At 34.6% G+C, this 23,724-nt stretch overlaps 1 protein-coding gene across 1 annotated transcript in view; it reads right to left on the bottom strand.

Moving 5' to 3' along the window:
* Nucleotides 1-1,637: 1,637 nt before the first annotated feature.
* LOC123667440 (sperm surface protein Sp17) overlaps nt 1,638-23,724 on the bottom strand; it is a 187,701-nt gene continuing 165,614 nt past the window's right edge. Inside the window, exons 3-4 of the mRNA XM_045601337.1 lie at nt 4,823-4,932; nt 1,638-1,745 (exon numbers count right to left, since the gene is read on the bottom strand). Coding sequence (XP_045457293.1) covers nt 1,638-1,745; nt 4,823-4,932 — 218 coding nt within the window. The remainder of the gene's footprint in view (nt 1,746-4,822; nt 4,933-23,724) is intronic.

The raw sequence follows: 23,724 nt of genomic DNA on the forward strand, positions 1-23,724 counted from the left end.
GGCCTCTTTCCCCATGTAGGAGAAAGATCAGAGCTTAATCCACCACGCTGCTCCAATGCGGGTTGGCAGATATATTCCTTAATATGAGTGACGATCGCTATCAGGTGTACATGATAACAAAAGGGACCGACGGTTTAACGTGCTCTCCGAGGCACGGTGGGGAGACACACAAGGAACGCACAAACACTCAGACTACGGCAAACATCTGTATGGCTAATAAAAATTTTTGTCATGTGCGGGGATCGAACCCGCAACCGCCAGCGCAACAGGTACAATCCATGGCTGTAACCGTTACGCCAACGCGACGTCACTTTTATATCTGCTACCAAATATTTCGGCGCTTGTTTCCTAAATTTTTTTTTTGTAAGACATAATAAAACACATTTTAATGTAGGCGAATAATATATTTGATTTAATATAATTCTTAATTTAACGACCATTTACTTGAAAAAATGTCGAACTTTCACAATTAATTTTTGCATTGAAATATTGAAATAACATGGAATGTAAACAATATCATAAACAATTAATGTTAAGAAATATCAATGAAAATTAAGCTTTAGCGATAAAATCTAAAACTACATTAAACCTTAGAACTACGCTAAAATAATAATTGTTTTTTTTTAATATAAATAAAAACATTTTATAAATGAGATTACAATTACTCAATATTATGAAAAAACAATTACAATTATTGCATGAAGTAGTTTGACTATGGAAGGTAGACGGGAGGAGAATCGTCTTTATATATCAGAAAGTGGTCGTTGAAAAGTATTAAATTAGGGTGGCGCTACATTAATATCAGAGTAAATCCTAAGGGAAGCGCAAAATATTATTAGAGTTGGTTTTCTGTTATTCACATACTTTTTCATAAAATTAAATGTTAATAAATCAGTAACTATGCAATTCACAGTTTACGAAATTAAATCACTCTAGGTGCACGCTTCTTTATATAATTCTTTAAGGTTATATTTACTACATTATTTTGTACAACGCAAGTTATGACATTTTAAATAATATTAATTTTTTTAACTCGGCATACTTCAATTTATCTACAATTGCTACATTCATACCAAACCATTTGTCTACACCAGCGCGATTGTGGAAGGTTTTTGAACTACTATTAACAGCATACAGCTGGACACTTTGAGATAGATGACACTGGATCCCATATGAGATGATTCTCCTCCCCTCTACTCTCCATAAGTTTGACCAACGATATAGAAAAAATGGGGACAGATACCTACATAATAATTATTATAATTTTAATATTATTAATTATTATTAATTCAATTCTCATCTCTACATTTTCAGTAATCATTTTACACGTCAACTGACCACACTTGATATTTGTGGGATAAAGATTAAATTAAATATTGAATGTATTAAGTAGACAATTGACATAGCATCTATGATTACTTATTTACCATTTCTAATGAACGATGCTTTACCGTCCATTGTATGTATGTCAAGAAAGAGATGGCAGTGACGACTAATGCCGAAAATATAACGAAAATAATTCGAGGGTATTTGAAAGTTTTAAAGTGCATTATGACGTATTTTTAAAGATTATTTTAAACCGTTTTCAAGCATACATACAAGGGAATGTCCTGTAAAGAGAAGAGCGCATTGCCACCTTAATTAGTGGTGTCTTTGCGAACTTTGTGACCTCGGAACGAAGCCTGGATCTTGGTCGCGGCCTTGTTGAGGTCAGGATCTGTCAGATCGATCTTCTCTATGTCTTCCTGCGAAAAAAAATAGCACTTGTCAGCAAAAAGCACAAATAATTTCATAGTGACATAGTCATATATAGGCTTTATCAGTAACTATTATTATAAGGAGTACTAATAATTATATTAGTAATGAATGATTATTTATTATTAAAGAACAGTAAAGAGTAAAAACACACAAATACACACAAAATAAACAATATGTAACTAAAAAAGATGTACAATCGGATTTTAAAACTAAAAGGGCATTTTTGTGAATACTGGGGTTGAATAGAAATATTGCGTAAAATAATAAATATGCCTCATATATTGCGTAAAATAAATTAATTGGACAGTCAAAAGTTAAACAAAAAATTGAAATATGTAATCGATATATATGTAGTTACAATGATATTTTATTTGTTTTATTAATAGTGAGAATGTAAATAAGATAAATGTGGCGCAATAGATTTTATCTACACTAATGTTGTAACATTCTACTTATGTTTCCAATACTTGACTTATAATTACTACTGTTATAGCGCAGACAACAAAACACTCAATTTAAGCAATTTCACATGATGGTATAATATCCACATCGATATCGTAAAATCTCATTATAACATCGCGCGCATGCGCGCAGCTGCGCTCTCATTGGTTAGATTTTAATGGTGGCAAAATTACTGTGACAATACACGTACGCGTGAATTTAATTTAATAAATTAAAAGTTAAAAATGGATAGCGACGATGATATTTGTACGCCTCCGGATATTCTAGAATTGGCAACAAAATTAACTCACAATCTTTTGCCAGAAAAATCTATAAAATTATATGAAAAAGAATATAATAACTTATTCCGACTCCGTCTACGAGCTCTACTGCTTGCCCCGCGACCGCTACAGCTGCTGGATCAATAATTAACATTAACTTTCAAAATTGTACCATCCAAAATTTGAACAATTATTATAAATAAACTATTGTCAGCTTTTACTCTTGTTGTTTGATTAATTGCATTAGTGAAGATAAAGTAGTGTATGCAACTGCATATAACAAGGGTATTAAAACACTCGTTACTATTATGAATCTCGCTGCGCTCGTTTCATAAACTCACACTCGTGTTTTAATACCCTTCATTATATGACAGTTGCATAAACTACTATTACAATGCCTAAGGATAACTGCATTGATAAGATGATGGTCTACTCTTCGTGGTTCTTTTCGGGGTCATAAGCTAGGCGTATGCGAAATTTCGTGGCGACTGGTCAAGCAGGTGGGGCGTTAAAGTGGAACAAGCAATTTAATGTATTATTTTTAGGAAGGATATATAAATATATAAATACACAATATACCCAGACTCAGGTGGCACAATGGAACTTAAGAAGCCGACCGATGGCGGGATAACCATCCAACTACTGGCTTTGAAATACACAGGCCGAAGACGGGCAGCAGCGTCTTCGGTGCGACAAAGCCTAGTACTGCGGTCACCAACCCGCCTGCCCAGCGTGGTGACTATGGGCAAAACACATGAGTTCACGTTATTTTTGGCGTAAACTTGTGGAGGCCTATGTCCAACAGTGGACTGTATAGGCTGTAATGATGATGATGATAATGATGAGGTGGCACAAACACATAAACTACGCCAACGAGTTAGTCAAATATATATTTATAAAATTAGTTTATAAAATTATTAAGTGATTTTAATTTATTTTGTCATCAACATGTGCCTGTTTAATTTTTGACGGATAGACCCACGCGTCCGGGTTAAATTGATTGGTTGACCTTTTACTTCATTGAACCGGTCTGAAACTCGGTACGATAATGTTTCATAGACCAAACCATTTGTTGGTGTAGAGGCTATATGATGTTCACCTAAAATTTTAATAGTGGTTTTAACTTTTTATTAATATTAAAATTAACAGTTTCACAAATAAACTGAAAGATCGAACTGAAATAATTTTTATATATTGCACTACTAGACAAAGATTTCTATACAAAAAAGGGCTCTTACAACCCTCTAAATTCGACCGCACTGAACAACCTCCTTCCTGTTTTCTTAATTCTACGTGAATACATAAATGTGAAAGTGAAACCCAAAAAGTCAAATGAATAAATGAGATACTGAAATAAAAAATAAACTAAATCGTTATTATTTTTCTGTCTTTAAAACATAATAAAGTTTGTCATTTCGACTTCATCTATGTTCATTGTTCCTTATTGACTACAGTCAGACCAGTCGACGAGGAGAATTATTATATATATATATTAGACGCCTGATAGCGATCATTACTCATTGTAGGGAATACATCCGCCAACCCGCAGTAGAGCAGCGTGGTTAGAAAGAGGCCTATGCCTAGCAGTAGGATGGTAAAGGCTGTATTATTACGAGTATAATATGTTATTAATGAAATTATCGTAAATAACTCAAATTATTGACATGTCTCTGTGACTTTAGCTGTCTCTAATAATCTTTAGTAAACAAAGTTAGGTCTCGCCTAAGAACGCTATTTACAGAATTTCTAATAATGAGCATATTTATATAAGGAAAGAGTTTTGTATAGATAATGTTCTAAACTATGTATTATTACGATTCTTAAATAAATATAATACAAAATAAGTTCCATGTATTTTTTAAGTAAATAAAATAAATTTATATTAATTTATTTTCTCTCATCTGATCTAGTTATTTTGACATAAACAATTTAAGATGGTCTTATAAATATTATGTTTGTATTTTGTAATGATAATAGCAATAACTCTCACAAAAGGGTTATCGTCCTTCCAACGTAACTGCCTTTTCATCCCTTTAGGATCGTTTTTCATATGTTTACATTAGGGATGCTTTCATGACTAATATATAGCAAATTATATTAGGTTAGTATCCATGAATTATATTTATTATTTCATACTATGAAATATATGAATATACATTAAAAAATAAACAAACAGGCACGTAAGAATTTTTCTGTAAAGCCAAAGAGTTTATTAATCTAAGCGTTATCCTGTTTCTTTAATTAATTTCTCAAGAAATTACAACAAAATTTTAATGTGGGATTCTGTTACACATTGATACTACACCACTAAAATAGGATTAGTACACTAGATATAACAATACCTTATCCTGTTCTTCCTGGGTCTTCGTTTCCTTTGTCTCGACCTGAGTTTGCTTGCGAGCTTGATGACCTCGGAATGAAGCCTGGATCTTGGTTGCGGCGTTGCATAATTCTGTAACAAGACAAGCACTTTTATAGTTCATTGACTGGTAGGTTTCGATCCTAATACAAAAATTCATAAAAAAGTGTAATTAAAACCCATTACAAAATGTCAAAATTATTTTAACTCCTAGATCGATAATCACACATAACACGAATAAACTTTTTTATGTAAATTTTCAGCCCATATGGATATTTACGGGACCTCTGAATTTATGCATACCTTTAAAACCTAATTAGATGCAGAGGTCAGATGGCTGGTGTGAATAAAGCCTTAATTTGCATAAACTTAATATTGTGAAAAGCAATAATGTTGGTAAAGTTTGGACACAAGGAACGTGTGATGGTACATCATAACACATTTAGTACTACGCAGCCACAGCCACAGGAGGTATCTGCAAAAAGTTTGGAATCAATTCCACTTCCCAACTGTTACCCCTTAGCCTTTTTTCAACTCATCTGTAACTGGAAAACATTTTACCCTTAATTCAGCAAACATAAGATCTAACACACAAAATAAAATGACATAGGCGATGAATAATGATCTATGATAACAGTTGAATCGAAATTTCTTTAATTGTAAGTGAAATTCGTTAAGAGTTTAGTTTAAAAGTGGATAGCTAGTAGAAATATAGCTAACCAAAGAGTATATCCTACAAAAGTATCCTATCTACATTAATCAAACGGTTCACAGGTGGAACTTCGGAGTCGTAAATTGTAATTCTTCCTGACGTAGGTTTGATCACTGTAAATAACTCGTCGCTCTATTCAAGATTTATCTTGATTGAAATGAGGTCTTATATCACACAATCATATCTTTCATTTTTAAATTTACGCTTTTGATTTTTATATTATGTTGGTACTTAGACTGAACTTAACGGAATCAGTGTGTTCAAGCTTGACACACAAATAAACACGCACAAATACGAACACGCAATTATTATTTGTATAAAAGCTTGACAAACATATTTTCACCTGGATGTTCCTCTTCATTTTATTCGTTTTATAAAAATTATTCTTACATCACAACTCTAATACAATCATTACAAAATACAAATAAAAATACTCTTTATTGTACACTATCAGAGAAAAAATTTACACCGAAAAAAAAAATATAGACATGTACAAAACATTACATACATTACATAGTATAAAACAAAGTCACTTCCCGCTGTCTGTATGCTTAGATTTTTAAAATTACGCAACGGATTTTGATGCTGTTCTTTAGTAAATAGAGTGGTTCTAGAGGAAGATTTATCTGTCTAATACATAAATAATATAGTAGAGGAACACTGATAGTTTTAGAGGTTTGTAATGTGATGTCGTTAATAAACACATTTTTTGCGCTTATATAGGAAACATTTATTTTATATTTTATATTTAGTATCAACATTGCACCCGTGCGAAGCTGAGGCGCGTTACTAATATTAAATAACACAAAAATTGTACATAGATCAGCTACAATATATAGAGGCTTAACACAGCTCTGTGCATTATAATGACATACATAATTATATGCCTAAATATAATCATATCGTATTATTAATATATACTTTATTGCACTAAAAAAATAATATACAGGAAATGACACGTAACGTTGATGGCAAAGGTGGACTTATCCCTAGAAGAGAACATCTCTTCCAGTCAACCAATACATATACATATGTACTCGTACGTCGTCATACATACTCGTAAAATAAAGACAATACTTATAACGACGTACTTATAACGATTATACTACACTTTTGCGTCTACGTACGTACAAATAGACAATACTACTCGTAAATACACACTCCATAAGTTGACCTATTTCCAATAATTACCGCAATCTAAAATGAACCTTACTGTTATCGATATAAGATTGAATATAACGTGTAAATAAGCGAATGGTACAAAAGACACCATTTATCATTGTATGTCGTATCATCGTATGAAAAGCTAGTTTTTTCGAAGCCTTTTTAGATGGATTAGAATTTTTTCCACGGATTCAGTGAAAAGCTGACAAGCAACGGGTAAACTGATTGATAGTTTACAGGTAACAATGGGGTTAATTGATGACTTTGTAATGAAAATAACGACCGAATTTTAGTTAATTTACATTTTACCCTACTTTTTTTCGTAATTCTGTATCAGTATCTATATATTATGATAAAAACACATTAGATTTTTTTTTATATTACTAGGTCGGCAAACAAGCATACGGCTCACCTGATGGTAAGAGATTACCGTAGCTTATAGACGCCTGCAACACCAGAAGCATTGCAAGCGCGTTGCCAAACTCATCCCCTATCCCCCCCCCCACCCGGAGCTCTGGTCACTTTACTCCCCAACAGGAACACAATACTGCTTGAAAACAAGTATTATTTAGTTGTGACCTTCTGTAAGGTCGAGGTACTACCCCAGTCGGGCTGCTCCATATTTTGAGCAAGAAAAACTTAATTTTTACCTAACTTTTTAAAATTATACTTCTTTGGCGCTTAAGGGAAAAATTGTATAAGAATAAATTTTTCAGTGTCACGAAAAAAACCGACACCCTGAAATAAGTCAACGAAGAAGAAGCAAGCAACGTGAAGTTAGATAGCCAATGAAGTATAACTTCTTACGTTCGTACATAAGTACCTACACATACACTTTTTTTATTTAACTAGATCGGTAAACAAGCAGACGGCTCACCTGAGCAAGCGATTACCGTAGCTTATAGATACCTGCAACCTGCACCTGCATCGCCGACCCTACCCCCAATCCCCAACACAACACTGCTTTTTATTGGTATCGCAGGGGAACCCCTTTACGGGTGATATCCAGGATGCCCGGGTAGGCATTTTTAGACCGTATGTCGGCTTCAGCACTTGGGGGTGCAATACTGATCAAATCCCCTGCGAGAGCCTTCAGTCGCTTTAATTGCAGGGTCCCGGATCTGCAGGCAACAGGATCCCTCCAGCGACCGGCGGCCTCGGCGAAAAGGCCAGACTTCTCCTCCATGGGGACTGTCCGGCTCAACTCTGAACAATCCCGACGACGTCGTGTCTAGCAGGACCAGGTTCCCATCCCGGCCCGACACGGGCACAGGGGCATTACTGTACATTAAGTAGCGCCTCCTACGCACCCCCGTTCGTCGCCTGCGGACGGAGGCCTCGTCGGCGGCCCCCTCTCTCATTCGCTCGTCATTCTCTCTCTGAGACATTACTATCTCGCAGAAGGAGACCATCGCCTTCCAGGATTCATCGTCGCCGAGTATCGCGGTGATAACGCTCGGCAATGACAAGTCCCCTCCCAGGACTGTCGTCAGATCGCAACGCAGCGCCGTCCATCTCGGGCACACCTCTAGGGTATGCTGGGCTGAGTCCACCGCCACGCCACAATCATGACATCCAAACACAACACTGCTTGAAGCAGTATTATTTAGTTGCGATCTTTTGTAATGTCGAAATACTTCCCCAGTGGGACTGCCTCACGTTTTTTTCGTTTTCAAAGTAAGTTAATTATAATAAACTTGTAATTTCACTCAAATTGAGGTTATTTACATAAATTGAGTAGGTGTATTTTAATTAATATATGTAATGCTAATTAATTCATAAATTAATTTATTTTTTAAACTGTTGATCTCGTGAATTTAAATATACATTTGAGATAAACCGAGTTAGTTTGATAACATTATTGAAGGAGCTATTCAAAGTAAGAGGCCACAAACATAAGTTAAATAGTTTATATACAATTACCATCTTGGAACTTAAAAAGCCGACCGATGGCGGGATAACCATCCAATTGCTTGCTTTGAAATGCACAGGTCGAAGACGGGCAGCAGCGTTTTCGGTGCGACAAAGCCAGCCTGCGGTGACCAACCCGCCTGCCCAGCGTGGTGACTATGGGCAAAACGAATGAGTTCACGCCATTTTGGTGGCTGGTGTGATGATGATGAAGAGTTTAGAATTATATTGATCACATACGGAAGACAAGGTCATTATATATTACCAACGTTAATATAATTATAAAGATTTACCTTTGTTGAATTTTTAAAGTAAATGCCTTTGTATTTGAAAGTAACATGTATTTGTAATTATCAGATCTTTGTATATTTTGTATATATACACTAGCTGGCCCTGTAAAGATTGTTTTGCCATATATGTTACTAACCCCCTTAATTCCCCCCTCCTCTTATAACTTAGGCGTATGAAAAGTAAATGTTGGCCGATTCTCAGACCTACCCGATATGCACACAAAATTTCATAAAAATCAATACCATATCAAATGGTAAGTAAACGAATCAAATAATGCCACCAATCGATCAATCGATCGATGGCGTTATTAGAAAACGTCATTATCTATCGAAACATTATTGGGCTTTTCTAAGTGGTTCATATTTCCGATAGATGGAGTTACAAGAAACGTAACGAGGTCATTCGTTCAGTAGATTTCAAACGTGTAAACTCTAACAAAAGGAAAAATTAAATTATATAATCATATATGTACAAGCATTTTGAAGTAACAAAATTTTGCGGTAGCTCTGTTCGTGTATAATCTTGACAATGCCAACCTTGCATATCGTTAAATATTCAGAGCTTTGCAGGTGGCCTCTCTTATCGCCCTTTGTGTTATGATAATATATATTTATGGCTAAAATACACAGTTTCATCGTTATGATAGTAAATTGAGGTTATTAATAGCTCGTTAATTTAATAGTTTTAGGTTTAGTGTAATTTCATTATTAATTTTTACCCTTTTTAACTGGAGGAGGAGGAAAAATGGAGGAGGTTTCTTAATTAGACCGTAGATTTTTTCATGTATGTTCATACATAACTTCGTCGTTTATGAACCGATTTTGATAATCCTTTTTTTGTTAGAAAGGAGATATTTCAAAGGTCGTATCGTGATAAGGAAACCAGGATCTGATGATGGTATTGCAGAGAAATCGAGGGGAACCTTCAAAAATCGTAGTAACGACTAGTGCGTTTGTTAATTTTTTTCGTCTACTTACGTTGTATTACTTGTCGATGTAATTGAAGTCGGTTTTTTTCGTTTGCTAGCCAACAAAATTATAAGAAATAACATAGAATACTTTTAATTTTATATTTGTAATAGGTTATTTAAATTAAATATTACTTAAACCATAAACAGAACATTTATTATACATAAATATTAACTTTCTGATCTTTGTGAAAATTGATCTTGATAATGCTGCTGATAATGTTGCTGATTTGACTCAACTTATAAAGACTCGCTTGTAACAGAGGGTATTCATTCCTTGATCGGATTATAATCAAACTGTTCTTTATTAATTTACATGTAAGAAGTTGCTGTAAACATTAGGACTTTTTGTCACACACTAATTACGTTCACAATATATATTAACTAGCTGTGCCCGCGGCTTCGCCCGCGTTGAAATCATTGTGTCACAAAGTTTTCCCGGTAAACTTTCAGTGAAACTCTCATCAAAATCGGCTTAGCCGTTCCGTTTTATGTACCGCTCTATTTACCAGAAATTGATTTAATATACTACGAAATAGTAACAAATAACATTCCTCACCATCACGCTCCATCAATCTATAGCTATAAAAATCAGCAGCTGACACTGTTTTTTAAGAGGCTTTGAGGTATATTAATCTGGTAACCCTCTTTTCCACGACAGAATATGAGGGGATATTGCAAAGCATCATAAGCCCGGTGTGTTTCACTGATACACACCAATCTGTTGTCTCTCCCGTGAATAAAAATATCTCTGTTTTCAAATTCTTGACCGACAATGAATATTGCAACTTCTTTAGACGTAGATGCATTAAAACGACCAGCATGGCCTCCAACAGATTTTCTACTGGCACTAATAACTACTTATGCATTATTTGGACACCTCCTCACTGTCTATAGAGCATACGTTTTAAATTTCAAGTCTCTTATTTCGAAAACATATGACTTTCATACAAACTTCTAGACGACGAGTGACCTTTCGCTTTTATATATATAGATAACGAATAAAGAATAATAAATAACACAACATAACAATTATTTATGTGTGTTCTAAGAAGTAGGTCGATCCTCTTGAACTACTGAGGGTGAAGAGCCATTGAAACGTTACTAAGCAAGGCTTTATTAGACAGCTTATATATATTTTTCTTAATGTTTAAAATTCATCAGAAATAAGATAGGTCTTTTTTAACTTATATCAGTTTAACAAGATCATTAATTTGTGTATACCTATATACTAGCTGACCCCGCAAACGATGTTTTGCCATATATGTTATTAACCCGTTTGATTTTTGACCCCCTCCCCCCCTCTCTTATAACTTAGGGGTATGAAAAATAGATTTTTTTTCGATTCTCAGACCTAACCAATATGCACACAAAATTTCATGAGAATCGGTCAAGCCGTTTCGGAGGAGTTTAACTACAAACACCGCGACACGAGAATTTTATATATTAGAAGATAATAAATAAGTAAACATCTATAACATACACACATGGTCGTCTGTTAGTACGGTAAGCAACTTAATGCGTGTAAATTGTAAATTATACGTGGATAAATGTATACTTTAGGCATCTGACCTTCTTAGTAAAGACTGGAATTGAGTGACCTAATTATTAAAAGATTAATCCTATATGTCTTGATGTAGAGTTTTCATTAATTTAGATTAACAATTAAATTTAATGGATTTTGATAAATTAAATTTAATAGAATTTTTTAAGTCAAGAAGTCAAGAAGATAAGTTATGATTATGAATTGTTGTTTTTGGAATAATTATTTATATGAGCTTTGGACTTTTTTCTCCCCTTAAGGGGCTAACCTACCTCAGCTCGAATTCAGATTTCACCCGCACTGAATACACACTGACACACATGAGAATTGAGAGCGCTTGGTTGTTCATCGCGCGAATTATATGTATTTTCTCCCCACAAACATTATCAATAGTTATTTTTTTAAAAACGCAACATCAACATTCAAACTTAAATATTCAGTAGTTTGGAAGATATGGACATCCTGCCGAGTGGAAAATAAGCAATTTGAGGCAGCATACACTCTTAATAGAACGCGATTTATTTGCAGCGAAAAATTAATTAAAAATCAATAGCAAATGTAACATTTTGTTAAAAATTCCAACCAGGTCACGTAAATATCGACTTCAATAGAGAAGAAACGAGGCAATCGAATTCGTTTTCGTAATTTGTGTTCCTTCTCGAATTCTCGATCATTACTAAACAACACGGCGCACTTGACTTAATATAAATATATAATATAAAGAATATGCAAATGTAAAACAAGTACCAATAAAAGACTTAAATATAGTATTTGTAGATGAACAAGAACAATAAAGTGTGTGTGTGTGTCTGTCTGTCTGTGTGTGTGTGTGTGTGTGTGTGTGTGTGTTGGTGTGTGTGTGTGCAATTCAGACACGGCAGAAATGAAACTTCGGAAAAGTCGTAGGAACCTAGGCGACGATGATCACAGTCTCGTATTCTAGTCGACAAGTTGAAAATTGGTTGAATTTATTGAAATATTAGCAAAAAACGAAATGCCATTTTTTTCATCTTTAATTGTTTATAACTTTTGCAATTTGTTACGTCTTAATACACGCTCTTAGAACATTTTTCTAGGTGTCATTTCGGATCCAATGAGCTATCACACATAAAATTTAAGAGCGGTATCTCTATTTTCGATCAGTTCCAACTTGTCCACTAGACTACCATGCAAAACGCGTTGCTTACGCGCTTTGAGTAGTTGTGTATTTTAACTCATTCTTTACTATACGCTTGTATGTTTATTTCCTTCGGGCGGTCGTTTCATCGATTTTCAAATCACAACGATTTTTCAGTAGTTTTACAGTTAAAAAAAAAACGTTAATTTATTATTTTTAATTTTATATTGTAAATATTATTTCAAATGTTGTATTTTAGCACATAAACTAGTCTACATACGACCCCGACACAGGAGAAATTCCTACTATTATTCTACATTGTTGAGGGTGAGATATTAATTGAAAAAATATATATTGACACATATATGCATACAGTCATGCATGTGTAGCGACATCTATCTCGCGACATAAAAACTAGAGAAAACCGACGTATCCTACATCGCGATATCAAAGTTTTCAGAGCGACGATTGAGTATATATACAAGAACCCGACAACAACCGTTGGGGCAGTAGCCCACCAGACACAACTCCCGTCTGGTCGGAGGATGCTCCCTTTGCAAGAGTGGATGAGGAACTTTACACCCTATACCATCACACCTGGGGGTGTGATGGTATAGGGTGTAAAGTTCCTCATCCACATCATAACATGTAAACAAACTAAGGTACTACAGGTGAGGCAAATTATTATAATATGTATGTGTATGATAAAGACTACTATAGTATTGATAGAGTTTATATTTAATCTAACGTCAATATCACATCGTATACCTACTTTGATCACACAACGAGTGAAACCAAAAAAAAGAAGAAATTATAGTTAAATATTTTTTTTAATATACTAAAAAAAAGAAAGATAATTATTCTTAATTCGATAGTATTTATTATGTGTACTAACTACCTCATAGCTTTTTACTGGGTGGATCGATTTCAATTATTTTTAACCGACTTCAAAAAAAGGAGGAGGTTACTCAATTCGACCGTATATATATATTTTTTTTTTTTTATGTATGTTCGGAGATAACTTCTTCGTTTATGAACCGATTTTGATAATTCTTTTTTTGTTGGAAAGGAGATATCCATAGTTTGGTACCATGATAAGGAAACCAGGATCTGATGATGGGATCCCAGAGAAATCGAGGGAAACTTTCAAAAATCGTAAGGGTGACTAGTAAATTTAATCATGTTTTCATTAAGTACTATAAAGCACTACTATTTAATAAAGGTCTGGAGTCGATCTGATGATGGAGAAGAAAGATATTCGAGGGAACTCTTCAACAATTTATAGCAATTACCCGGTTTTTGAACTTAATTCGTTTCTATTGATGAGAACTTTGCACCTGTATGAGTTATAAGTGCCATTACAGTCTGATGATGAAGACAAAAGATAGTCGAGGGAACTCTTTAACGATTTATAGCAATTACCTGCTGTTTGAACTTAATTCGTTTCTATTGATGTGAACTTTGCATATGTATGAGTTATAAGTGCCATTTCAGTCTGATGATGGAGACGAAAGATAGCCGAGGGAACTCTTCAACGACTTATAGCAATTACCTGCTGTTTGAACTTAATTCGTTTCTATTGATGAGAACTTTGCACCTATATGAGTTACAAGTGCCATTAAAGTCTGATGATGGAGACGAAAGATAGTCGAGGGAACTTTTCAACGATTTATAGCAATTACCTGCTGTGTGATCATCTGTGTCGCAGGACCACGTTTGATGATGGAGCCCATAAACACTCGAGGGAATTTCTCAACAATTTACAGCAGTTACCTTTTGCTGTTTGACGACCGCTTTGATATAATGGTGCATGTGCCGTGTCGGCGGCGCCTAAGCACCGACGGTCGCGGGTTCTATTCCCGCTCGGAGTGGATATTTATGTTTATACAAATATTTATTTTCGGTCTAGTTGTTAATCCTTGTGGTTCTCCCAACCTAGACTCAGAGAACACGCTAGGCTGTCAGTCCCGGTTGTTATTACGTACACCTGATAGCAAACTTTACTTATAGTATGTCGACGCGTTAGCGCAGCGGTCACAGCACCGGCTGTTGCACTGGCGTTAGTGGGTTCAATCCCCGCGCACGACAGACATTTGTATTAGCCATATAGATGTTTGTCATGATCTGGGTGTTTGTGCTTGTGTATTGTGTATGTTTCCGAACCCCCGACATAAGAGAACAACCATCCTTGTTAGGTCTACCCAACACTAAAAATTGTAAAATAAAATAATTTTTAACAAAAAAAAAAAAACCGACTTCAAAAAGGAAACTAAAAAGTGAAAAATAAATTTACTTAGTACAAAGTAATTCGTATTTTGATTTAGTTAATCAGAAATGATTAAATAAATATTTTATAATTTTGAAGTTGGTGCCAAGTAAATACTACAACAACCTGGCTACAATAACAAATACAAACAACTCACACACAACAAACAAGTACAAAAAATATTATTAGATATGTTAAAACAATAACAGAATAATAACAGTATTCAACCTAATAGTCAATGAGACAAATTATGAAAGAAAACTGAATACAACTTACGAGTAGATACTAGAGTAGTTATTGTTTTACTTGGCACCGACTTCAAAATTATAAAATATTTATTTAATCATTTCTGATTAACTAAATCAAAATACGAATTACTTTGTACTAAGTAAATTTATTTTTCACTTTTTAGTTTCCTTTTTGAAGTCGGTTTTTTTTTTTTTTGTTAAAAATTATTTTATCTTGTATTCAGTGGCGGTGTTATGTAGTTCCATTATAATTTGAGTCAGATTTAAAAACTAGCTTTTGAGTTACCTCTAATAATGCGTAGTTGAAGTCAGTTTCTATTTTGTTCCAGTAACAAACAATTACAATTATTGACAACAATTTTTTACTAGATTAATTTTAATTTTCGTTTTGTTTGCACTAAATATTGATCAGTAAAAAGTTGGAATACAAAAATATTATAAAACAAATATCTTCATACTTAGACATAAAACGTAATTATAACACGAATTTCTGGTCGTGGTAAAGTAACAAGAGAAAGTTTTTTAATATTAAAAACCTCAAAGCACTCAACGCCTTCTAATTCCAACGCAGAAGTTGTGAGGACTGGCGAGTGAAAAATGTGTGCAGAAATAACATATTTGGACGCTCAGAATTTTATAAAAGAAATAACGGGACAAAAGTTTTACATTCCTACTTATTGTTTGAAATCATTGAAATTTTCTAGTGTTGAAAATAGATATATGTCTAAAGCGAGCGACGAAAACCTCAAGAATTGTCGTGGTATGGATCAACACGATAACATTTTATTTATTATAATTTTTGTACCACTTGCAACACCAGTGTCACAGCATCAGCAATAGCAGTTGTTAACTCAGCGTACTAACCAACCGTACTCAGTACAGTTCCTAAGGAAATTCGTCTGCAATACAGTCGTCATCGACCTGAGAGAACCACTTCGAGGAGATGCTGCAAATGCAGCACTTAAATCACAATAACATGTTTTGTAGATTTTCATGAAAAATAATCTAACGCTATATTTGCCCGTGAGTAAGTTCATTATAGCTTATAATATTAATAAATAATAACATGATTCATCATAGTTTTATTTGTACCAATAGTCATGGTGGTTAGTGTTACTAACCACGATATTTCGAAAGCCTTAAATACCTAGATTTTTTCTTACTCTCTGTGATATTTTAGTCATAAATGATGCTAATACTCGTAGTAACACATGTTCAAAATATTCTTAATTTAAAGCGTGAATGAAAATGTTACCTTACTACTTAGCGGTAGGACGTTCGTGATTTACAATACGTTGTTTCAACATTCAGAAGATTGTTTGTAACTTATCACTGATTGACATGCTCGTATATTTCATGGGAAGAAGAAGAAGAAGAAATATACTTTACTGTGCATATAATTTGACATACATAGGTATCTTAAAAATTGAACTTACAAACAATACGCACAAAGGCGGTCTTATCGCTAGGTAAGCGATTTCTTCCAGACAATCTTGAATATATTTTTCTCTACTCTTTTTTATTGTTATTTTATTTTCACATCCATGCTCATTCGAATTAATAATAGTAGTTTCAGCGTAGTATTCATCATTTGATTTAAATAGAAGCAAGACAAATTGATGCGTCAGCATAGTGGTCAGAACACTGGTTTATAGCAGTTGCGCTGGCGTTTGCAGGATTGATCCCCGTACACGGCATATATTTGTATTGACCATACAAATATTTGCCGTGGTCTGGGTGTTTGTGCTTGTATATTGTGTGTGTGTGTCCGGACTCTTGACACTAAATTAAATCCTAGTGGGGTCCGTTAAATGTGAGGCGATTGTTTATTTATATTATTAAGAAATCTATTTCTAAACTTATTCAGTAATTTGCATCAACTATTTTTTTTTTGATGTTATGTCCTAATTTTTTTTTTATCATATAACATACACACACGGTCGTCTGTTCCTATGGTAAGCAACTTAATGCTTGTGTTACAGGTAACAGCCGACTGCTTTAACTTTTTTTTTGATAAACATACACAGAAATAACACATAATAAATACAAATATTATATTACACCCAGATTCAGCCGGGAATCGAACCCGCAACCCGCAGAACAGAAAACAGGGCCACTACAAACTGCGCCAACGGGCTAGTAAAAATTATACCACATCTTTTGACACTATGGAGGCAAATAAAACTACGGTCCACTTGGTGGCAAGTAGTTATCGCAGTCTATATACGCCTGCAACTCCATAACCATCATAAGCGCGATGCCGAGCATATTCCTGCTGTCAACTGAGAGCATAGTCATGAACTCTGCCTAACTTACTATCCACAGAAACACATCTCCACTTGAGAACTTTCATTTGGCTGCAATCTTCTATAAGGTTTGAGATACTTGTCAAGTCGGACTACACCAGATTTTGAACAAGATAATTCCTAGCCTTACTCCCACGAATTCTAGACTATTAAGTTATATTAAAAATCGTAACATAATTCCAGTTTGTCGAAGTTACTTTCCGTAAATATTTTCCAACAAACGTAAAAATAAAACAACATTTAAAAATAAAAATGTCAACGCTAGCCCCAATTTACGGTCGGTTGGGCCAAACTAATTTGCTTGAAAACATTTTAAATTGGTATAAATTCATCGGATTATGTTATTTTATGAAACGGGAGAATTCATTTTATTCGTTTGTTTTGTACGACAGTTGCGATTTTTAACTATTATATATTTATTAGTCTTTTTTTTAATTTATAGTTTTCGCCGCAATCGGTCCACGGGTATATAATTGCGTCTTCTAGCGTATGCCACACACATATGGAGTGAGGCTATCGAGAGACACGAGGAAGCCATTGCAGTCTCGCTCGATGTCTCGAATGCATTGGACAGGGTCTGGTATGACGACCTTATTAGCAAACTTCCTTCATACGCCCTAGGTTACTGCATTTTCACTTATCATCAGGTGAAATAGTGATCAAACGCGAGCCTATCATTGTATAAAAAAAAAGTTTGTTTTAAATCACTAAGCTGGAAAGCAGTTTATCAATTATATATTTCGTTATTAAATGTTTGTTTGTTGTGAGAGTCTGGATTTCTAGAAAAGCCATAGACTATGAAACATCACTATGAGACTTTAACATTATATTGACTTGGCGTGTTACATTTACTTGAAGAAGAAAACAATTAAAAATTTAATTTTTTTTTTATTAGTTACTAATTTTGACTTTAATTTGAAACAAACATTGTACGTTTCCAGTTTATAGTTATTATTCATGTGTATATTTAAAATATGATACGCTTTACAAATGCTTGTTTCATTAATATGTATGACGATTATAACATCCCACTGGCGGGCATAGGCCTCTTTCTCCATGTAGAAGAAGGGTCGGAGCTTAATACACCATGCTACTTCACTGCTAGTTAGCGCATTATGTTTCGATTATTTTTCAAGTCTGGCGAAATGGAAGCTTAATTCACCATGACCTGTTTACCTGTTTAAAATGTTCGAAATATTTTTGTTAATTTGTCTTTTAATAACGGAATATAGCCCACTTCAGCCTGTAATATCCCACTACTGGGCATAGGCCTCTTTCCCTAGGTAGGAGAAGCATCAGAACTTAATCCACCACGCTGCTCTAATGCGGGTTGGCGGATATATTCCCTACTATGAGTAACGATCGCTATCAGGTGTACATGATACAACCGGGACCGACGGCTTAACGTGCTCTCCGAGGCACGGTGGGGAGACCCACAAGGACTGCACAAACATCCAGACCACGGCAAACACCTGTATGTGCACCGAAATCATCGCATCCCAATTGTATCAATATATTATAATAATCACAATATTTGTATAATAGCTTGGTCAAGCTTAATTCAATCCTATGCCTTTTCATCATAAGTTATAATCGGGTTTCATAATGCATATTTAATTCGCTTCAGCCTGTAATATCCCACTACTGGGCATAGACTTCTTTTCCCATGTAGGAGAAGGATCAGAACTTAATCCACCACGCTGCTCCAATGCGGGTTGACGGATATATTCCCTACTATGAGTAACGATCGCTATCAGGTGTACATGATAACAACCGGGATCGACGGCTTAACGTGCTCTCCGAGGCACGGTGGGGAGACCCACAAGGACTGCACAAACATCCAGACCACGGCAAACACCTGTATGGCCAATACAAATGTTTGTCATGTGCGGGGATCGAACCCGCAACCACCAGTGCAACAGATACAATCCATGGCTGTAACCGTTGCGCCAACTCGGCGTCATAACCGTTTATGGCCATAATTTATATGTTTGCAAATATAGTACTTAAGTAAAATATAATTTAATATATTAAAATGTTTTAAAATGGAATAGAAAAAAATAAATTGAAACTTATATACTCAACTGTTTTTATCTAGCACTTTTAACTGTCTGAATATCTAATATATTCCATAAGATGGAGTGCACTTTCAATAATATTTCAGCAAGAACTTTTTCCTACGATATGAATTTTCATTTGCATAAACTTGGATATCATAAGTTTTATTGAGAAAGACCACAGCAGAAAATTTTGCCCATAAAATATGGAGCAGCTCGACTGGTACTTCAACAATACAGAATATCATAGCTTAATAATATCATAGCTTGAGAAAGCAGTTTTGTGGTTTTGTGGTTAAAATGGCTACTCACGTTATCTTTTTCTTCTTTATTACTACTTTTATAAAAGGGAAGTTGCGCTCACTTGCGCTTACTCAGGGGTATTTTTACAGTAAAAATATAATTGTGTTTGCTCGCAAACGAAAGAAAAACTGACTTCAATTACATCGACAAGTAATACAACGTAGGTAGACGAAAATATAGTCAAGTAAATATGTGTTATTAAATTATTACTACGATTACTCAAAAAGTTTTAATCAGATCTCGATGAAATTTAAATGTGACCACATGATAAACATCAGCTTTCGATTAAATTAAAAATCATCAAAATCGGTACACCTAGTAAAAAATTATGCGGTATAATACAACGTAGGTCAACGTTAACCGGAACAAGCAGACAGACAGACGGACAAAAATTGTAAAAAAACGTTATTTTGATATATGTACCGTGTATACATCCATATGCATTTGGTAAAAAGCGGTTATTTTAATATTACAAACAGACTGCAATTTTAATATGTACGATTTTATTTTTGTGTACCCACACATTAGGAATTCTAAACATTTTTGAATATCATATCAAAAATTGACCGCTCCAGCGGGATTCGAACCCGCGTCTCCGACTGACCGTGTCGGCGCTCTAGCTAATTAAGCTATGGAACGATGTACCCGCTAGAGCGAAATTTTTGATATGATGATTTTTATTTTCGGTTTAAGCGAACCGTTACCGAGTTACGGGTCTCTGTAAAGAACTCACTATAGACGGCGCCACGGTTCGCTTAAACCGAAAATAAAAATCATCATATCAAAAATTTCGCTCTAGCGGGTACATCGTTCCATAGCTTAATTAGCTAGAGCGCCGACACGGTCAGTCGGAGACGCGGGTTCGAATCCCGCTGGAGCGGTCAATTTTTGATATGATATTCAAAAATGTTTAGAATTCCTAATGTGTGGGTACACAAAAATAAAATCGTACATATTAAAAATAGCATGGTGTCGTCTCCTGTCAAAGATTTTCATTGTAATATGAAACTTTGAATAGTTACGGGTCTCTGTAAAGAACTCACTATAGACGGCGCCACGGTTCGCTTAAACCGAAAATAAAAATCATCATATCAAAAATTTCGCTCTAGCGGGTACATCGTTCCATAGCTTAATTAGCTAGAGCGCCGACACGGTCAGTCGGAGACGCGGGTTCGAATCCCGCTGGAGCGGTCAATTTTTGATATGATATTCAAAAATGTTTAGACTGCAATTTTATTTATTTGTATAGATATACGTACTTACGAGTGTACATATTTTCAGTAAAAAATAAAATTTATTCACAATACGTAATAAATACACAATAACTTACAGCATGGTAACGGTAAAATGTAAAAAGTCAAGTACGCTCTTACATGCACTGAAAAGTTAATTGGTTAATGGTTTTCAATTTAATAAGTAATTGGTTCTCTTTCAACGAGCGAATTTATCTGATGTGAATTATTTTAAAATAGCATTTCTCTTTATTTTTAATCGACTCTAAAAAAAGTTCTCAAATCAATTTTATTATTATTTTGGATGTGTTTTACCTCAGAGATTTTTACTAGGTGTACCGATTTTGATGATTTGTTTTTTATTCGAAAGCTAGTACTTTTAGTGTAGGTTGATTGATATCTGTTAGCAAGTGTGCGAGTATGTATTTTTTAACTGTATACTTTTGACAAATCGCAGATAAAGAGTGTAAATAAAATATTACGAATATATAATCCACCGAAAAATTCCATTTTTAAATTAAAATACGATAAAAAAGGAAGAAAATCCAAAGAAATTTAATGAAAATATTAGTATTGAAACTGTGGCTACATGACACCACAGGAACACAACACTACTTGAGAGTAGGATTATTTGAATTTTTGTTGTATATTCTTTATTGCACTTTAAAAAAAAACTTCATTATAAAAATTTTACAAAGAATGTTGGCAAGGGCGAACTTAAGAATAAGAGATCTCTACCAGTATATATATAGTGATAAAGTAAAAAAAAAAAACGAACAAAAAGGTTAAAAATAACAATAAAGCCATACACTAATTTTGTATTATTTGTAAATTTGAAGTGTTTCGCAAGTCAGACTGCTTCAGACTTATAGCAAGGTACATGTTCGTTTTATACAATATACGTAAATACGCTCGTGGTAATAACTAAGTAGAAAGTAGTTATTAATTTCTGTAGTTTTTGCCTTTTACACAAAATGTCTCCGCATAGCATTTACTTTTACACAAAAACTCGTTTAAATGGCACGTTTGCAGATACCGAATCTGCATTTCTGCAACACATAATGCATCAAAAGAAAAATGCACCATTGTGTCGTCTGTTTTCGAAGCATCTGGAATGTTCGACCTAATATTTTATCTAAAAACTTCCTGACTGACTTTTCTTTTAAAAGAAACAAAGAAAGAACACCAAAAGTACTAAGATTTCGTTGTCATCAAAAGTTGTGGTGAAATGTTAGTATTTTTTGTAATGACTAGGTTCGTGAAACAAACTTCTTTGTGTACTTTTTATACACGTTTTTTTTTGTAATAAAATTAGTTAAAAATAGTTTTATAAATTTTCTAAAGCGTAATTGTTTTGTTTGTATTTTTGTATTTAATTTGTTTGTAGTCAAGTAAATACACATTATTGAAGATAACAATTACATTCATTCATTACAGCCTATACAGTCCACTGCTGGACATAGGCCTCCACAAGTTTACGCCAAAAATAACGTGAACTTATGTGTTTTGCCCATAGTCACCACGCTGGGCAGGCGGGTTGGTGACCGCAGTACTGGCTTTGTCGCACCGAAGACGCTGCTGCCCATCTTCGGCCTGTGTATTTCAAAGCCAGCAGTTGGATGGTTATCCCGCCATCGGTCGGCTTCTTAAGTCCCAAGGTGGTTGTGGAACCTTGTTATCCCTTAGTCGCCTCTTACGACACCCACAGGAAGAGAGGGGCTGGCTAAATTCTTTAGTGCCGTAGCCACACAGCACAACACACAATTACATGTCAGATCTAATTAACTTTAAATGGCACCATACGACAAGTACCACCTTTTTATTAAAAAAAATCATAGAAATCGGTTTACCCAGTAAAAAGTTATGAGGTAACACATAAAAAATACAGTCTAATTGAGAACCTCCTCCTTTTTTCAAGTCAGTTAAAAACAATAATAATGAACTGTGTTAATTATAAGACTATTTGACTCTTGTACCTTTATCTTTCAACTGTTTATTTCATTGCATTCGCCTGAATTCGTTTCAGATGTCGATCTGAAACTTTGTAATCACAAATTACACATACATCTAGGCCATCCGACTGGATGCACATGCTAATTTCACAAAGTGAGTTCTACTGGATGATTATTACCATTCAAAGTGTCTTCTGTGACACTTCAATAATACGTTATACATCAAATTTCAATATAGTTTTTATAGGTAAAATATTTTGCTAGGGGTCAATAATTGTGCAATGGAACGGGCTATGCTTGGGGTCTCTCTCAAAGATAGGATTAGAAATGAGACTATCCGCGAGAGAATGAAAATAACCGACATAGCCCACAGAATTAGCAAGTTGAAGTGGCAGTGGGCTGGTCATCTGTGTCGCAGCACCGATGGTCGTTGGAGTAGATGGGTCCTGAAGTGGAGACCGCGTCTTGGCAAACGCAGTGTGGGACGTCCTCCGGCCCGTTGGACCGACGATCTACGTAAGATTGCCGGTGTAGGCTGGATGAGGATTGCGGAAAACCGGGATGTTTGGCGCGAACTTGGGGAGGCCTATGTCCAGCAGTGGACTGCAATAGACTGAGGTGCTGACAATAATTTCTATATTTATTAATCAGATTACGTTATTTCTTACATAAAGTTGTTACTTAAGTAGTTATTAGCAAATCCGAGGAATTTTATTTTGAAATCGAAAACAATTCTTGATAAACTATAACAACATAACATCCAAAAAGATTTTAATTGTAAGCTTAATTCATTATGGTAACTTCATTTAGACGTAG

This window comes from Melitaea cinxia, chromosome 28, assembly GCF_905220565.1.
Source record: "Melitaea cinxia chromosome 28, ilMelCinx1.1, whole genome shotgun sequence".
In the NCBI taxonomy this organism is placed as follows: domain Eukaryota; kingdom Metazoa; phylum Arthropoda; class Insecta; order Lepidoptera; family Nymphalidae; genus Melitaea; species Melitaea cinxia.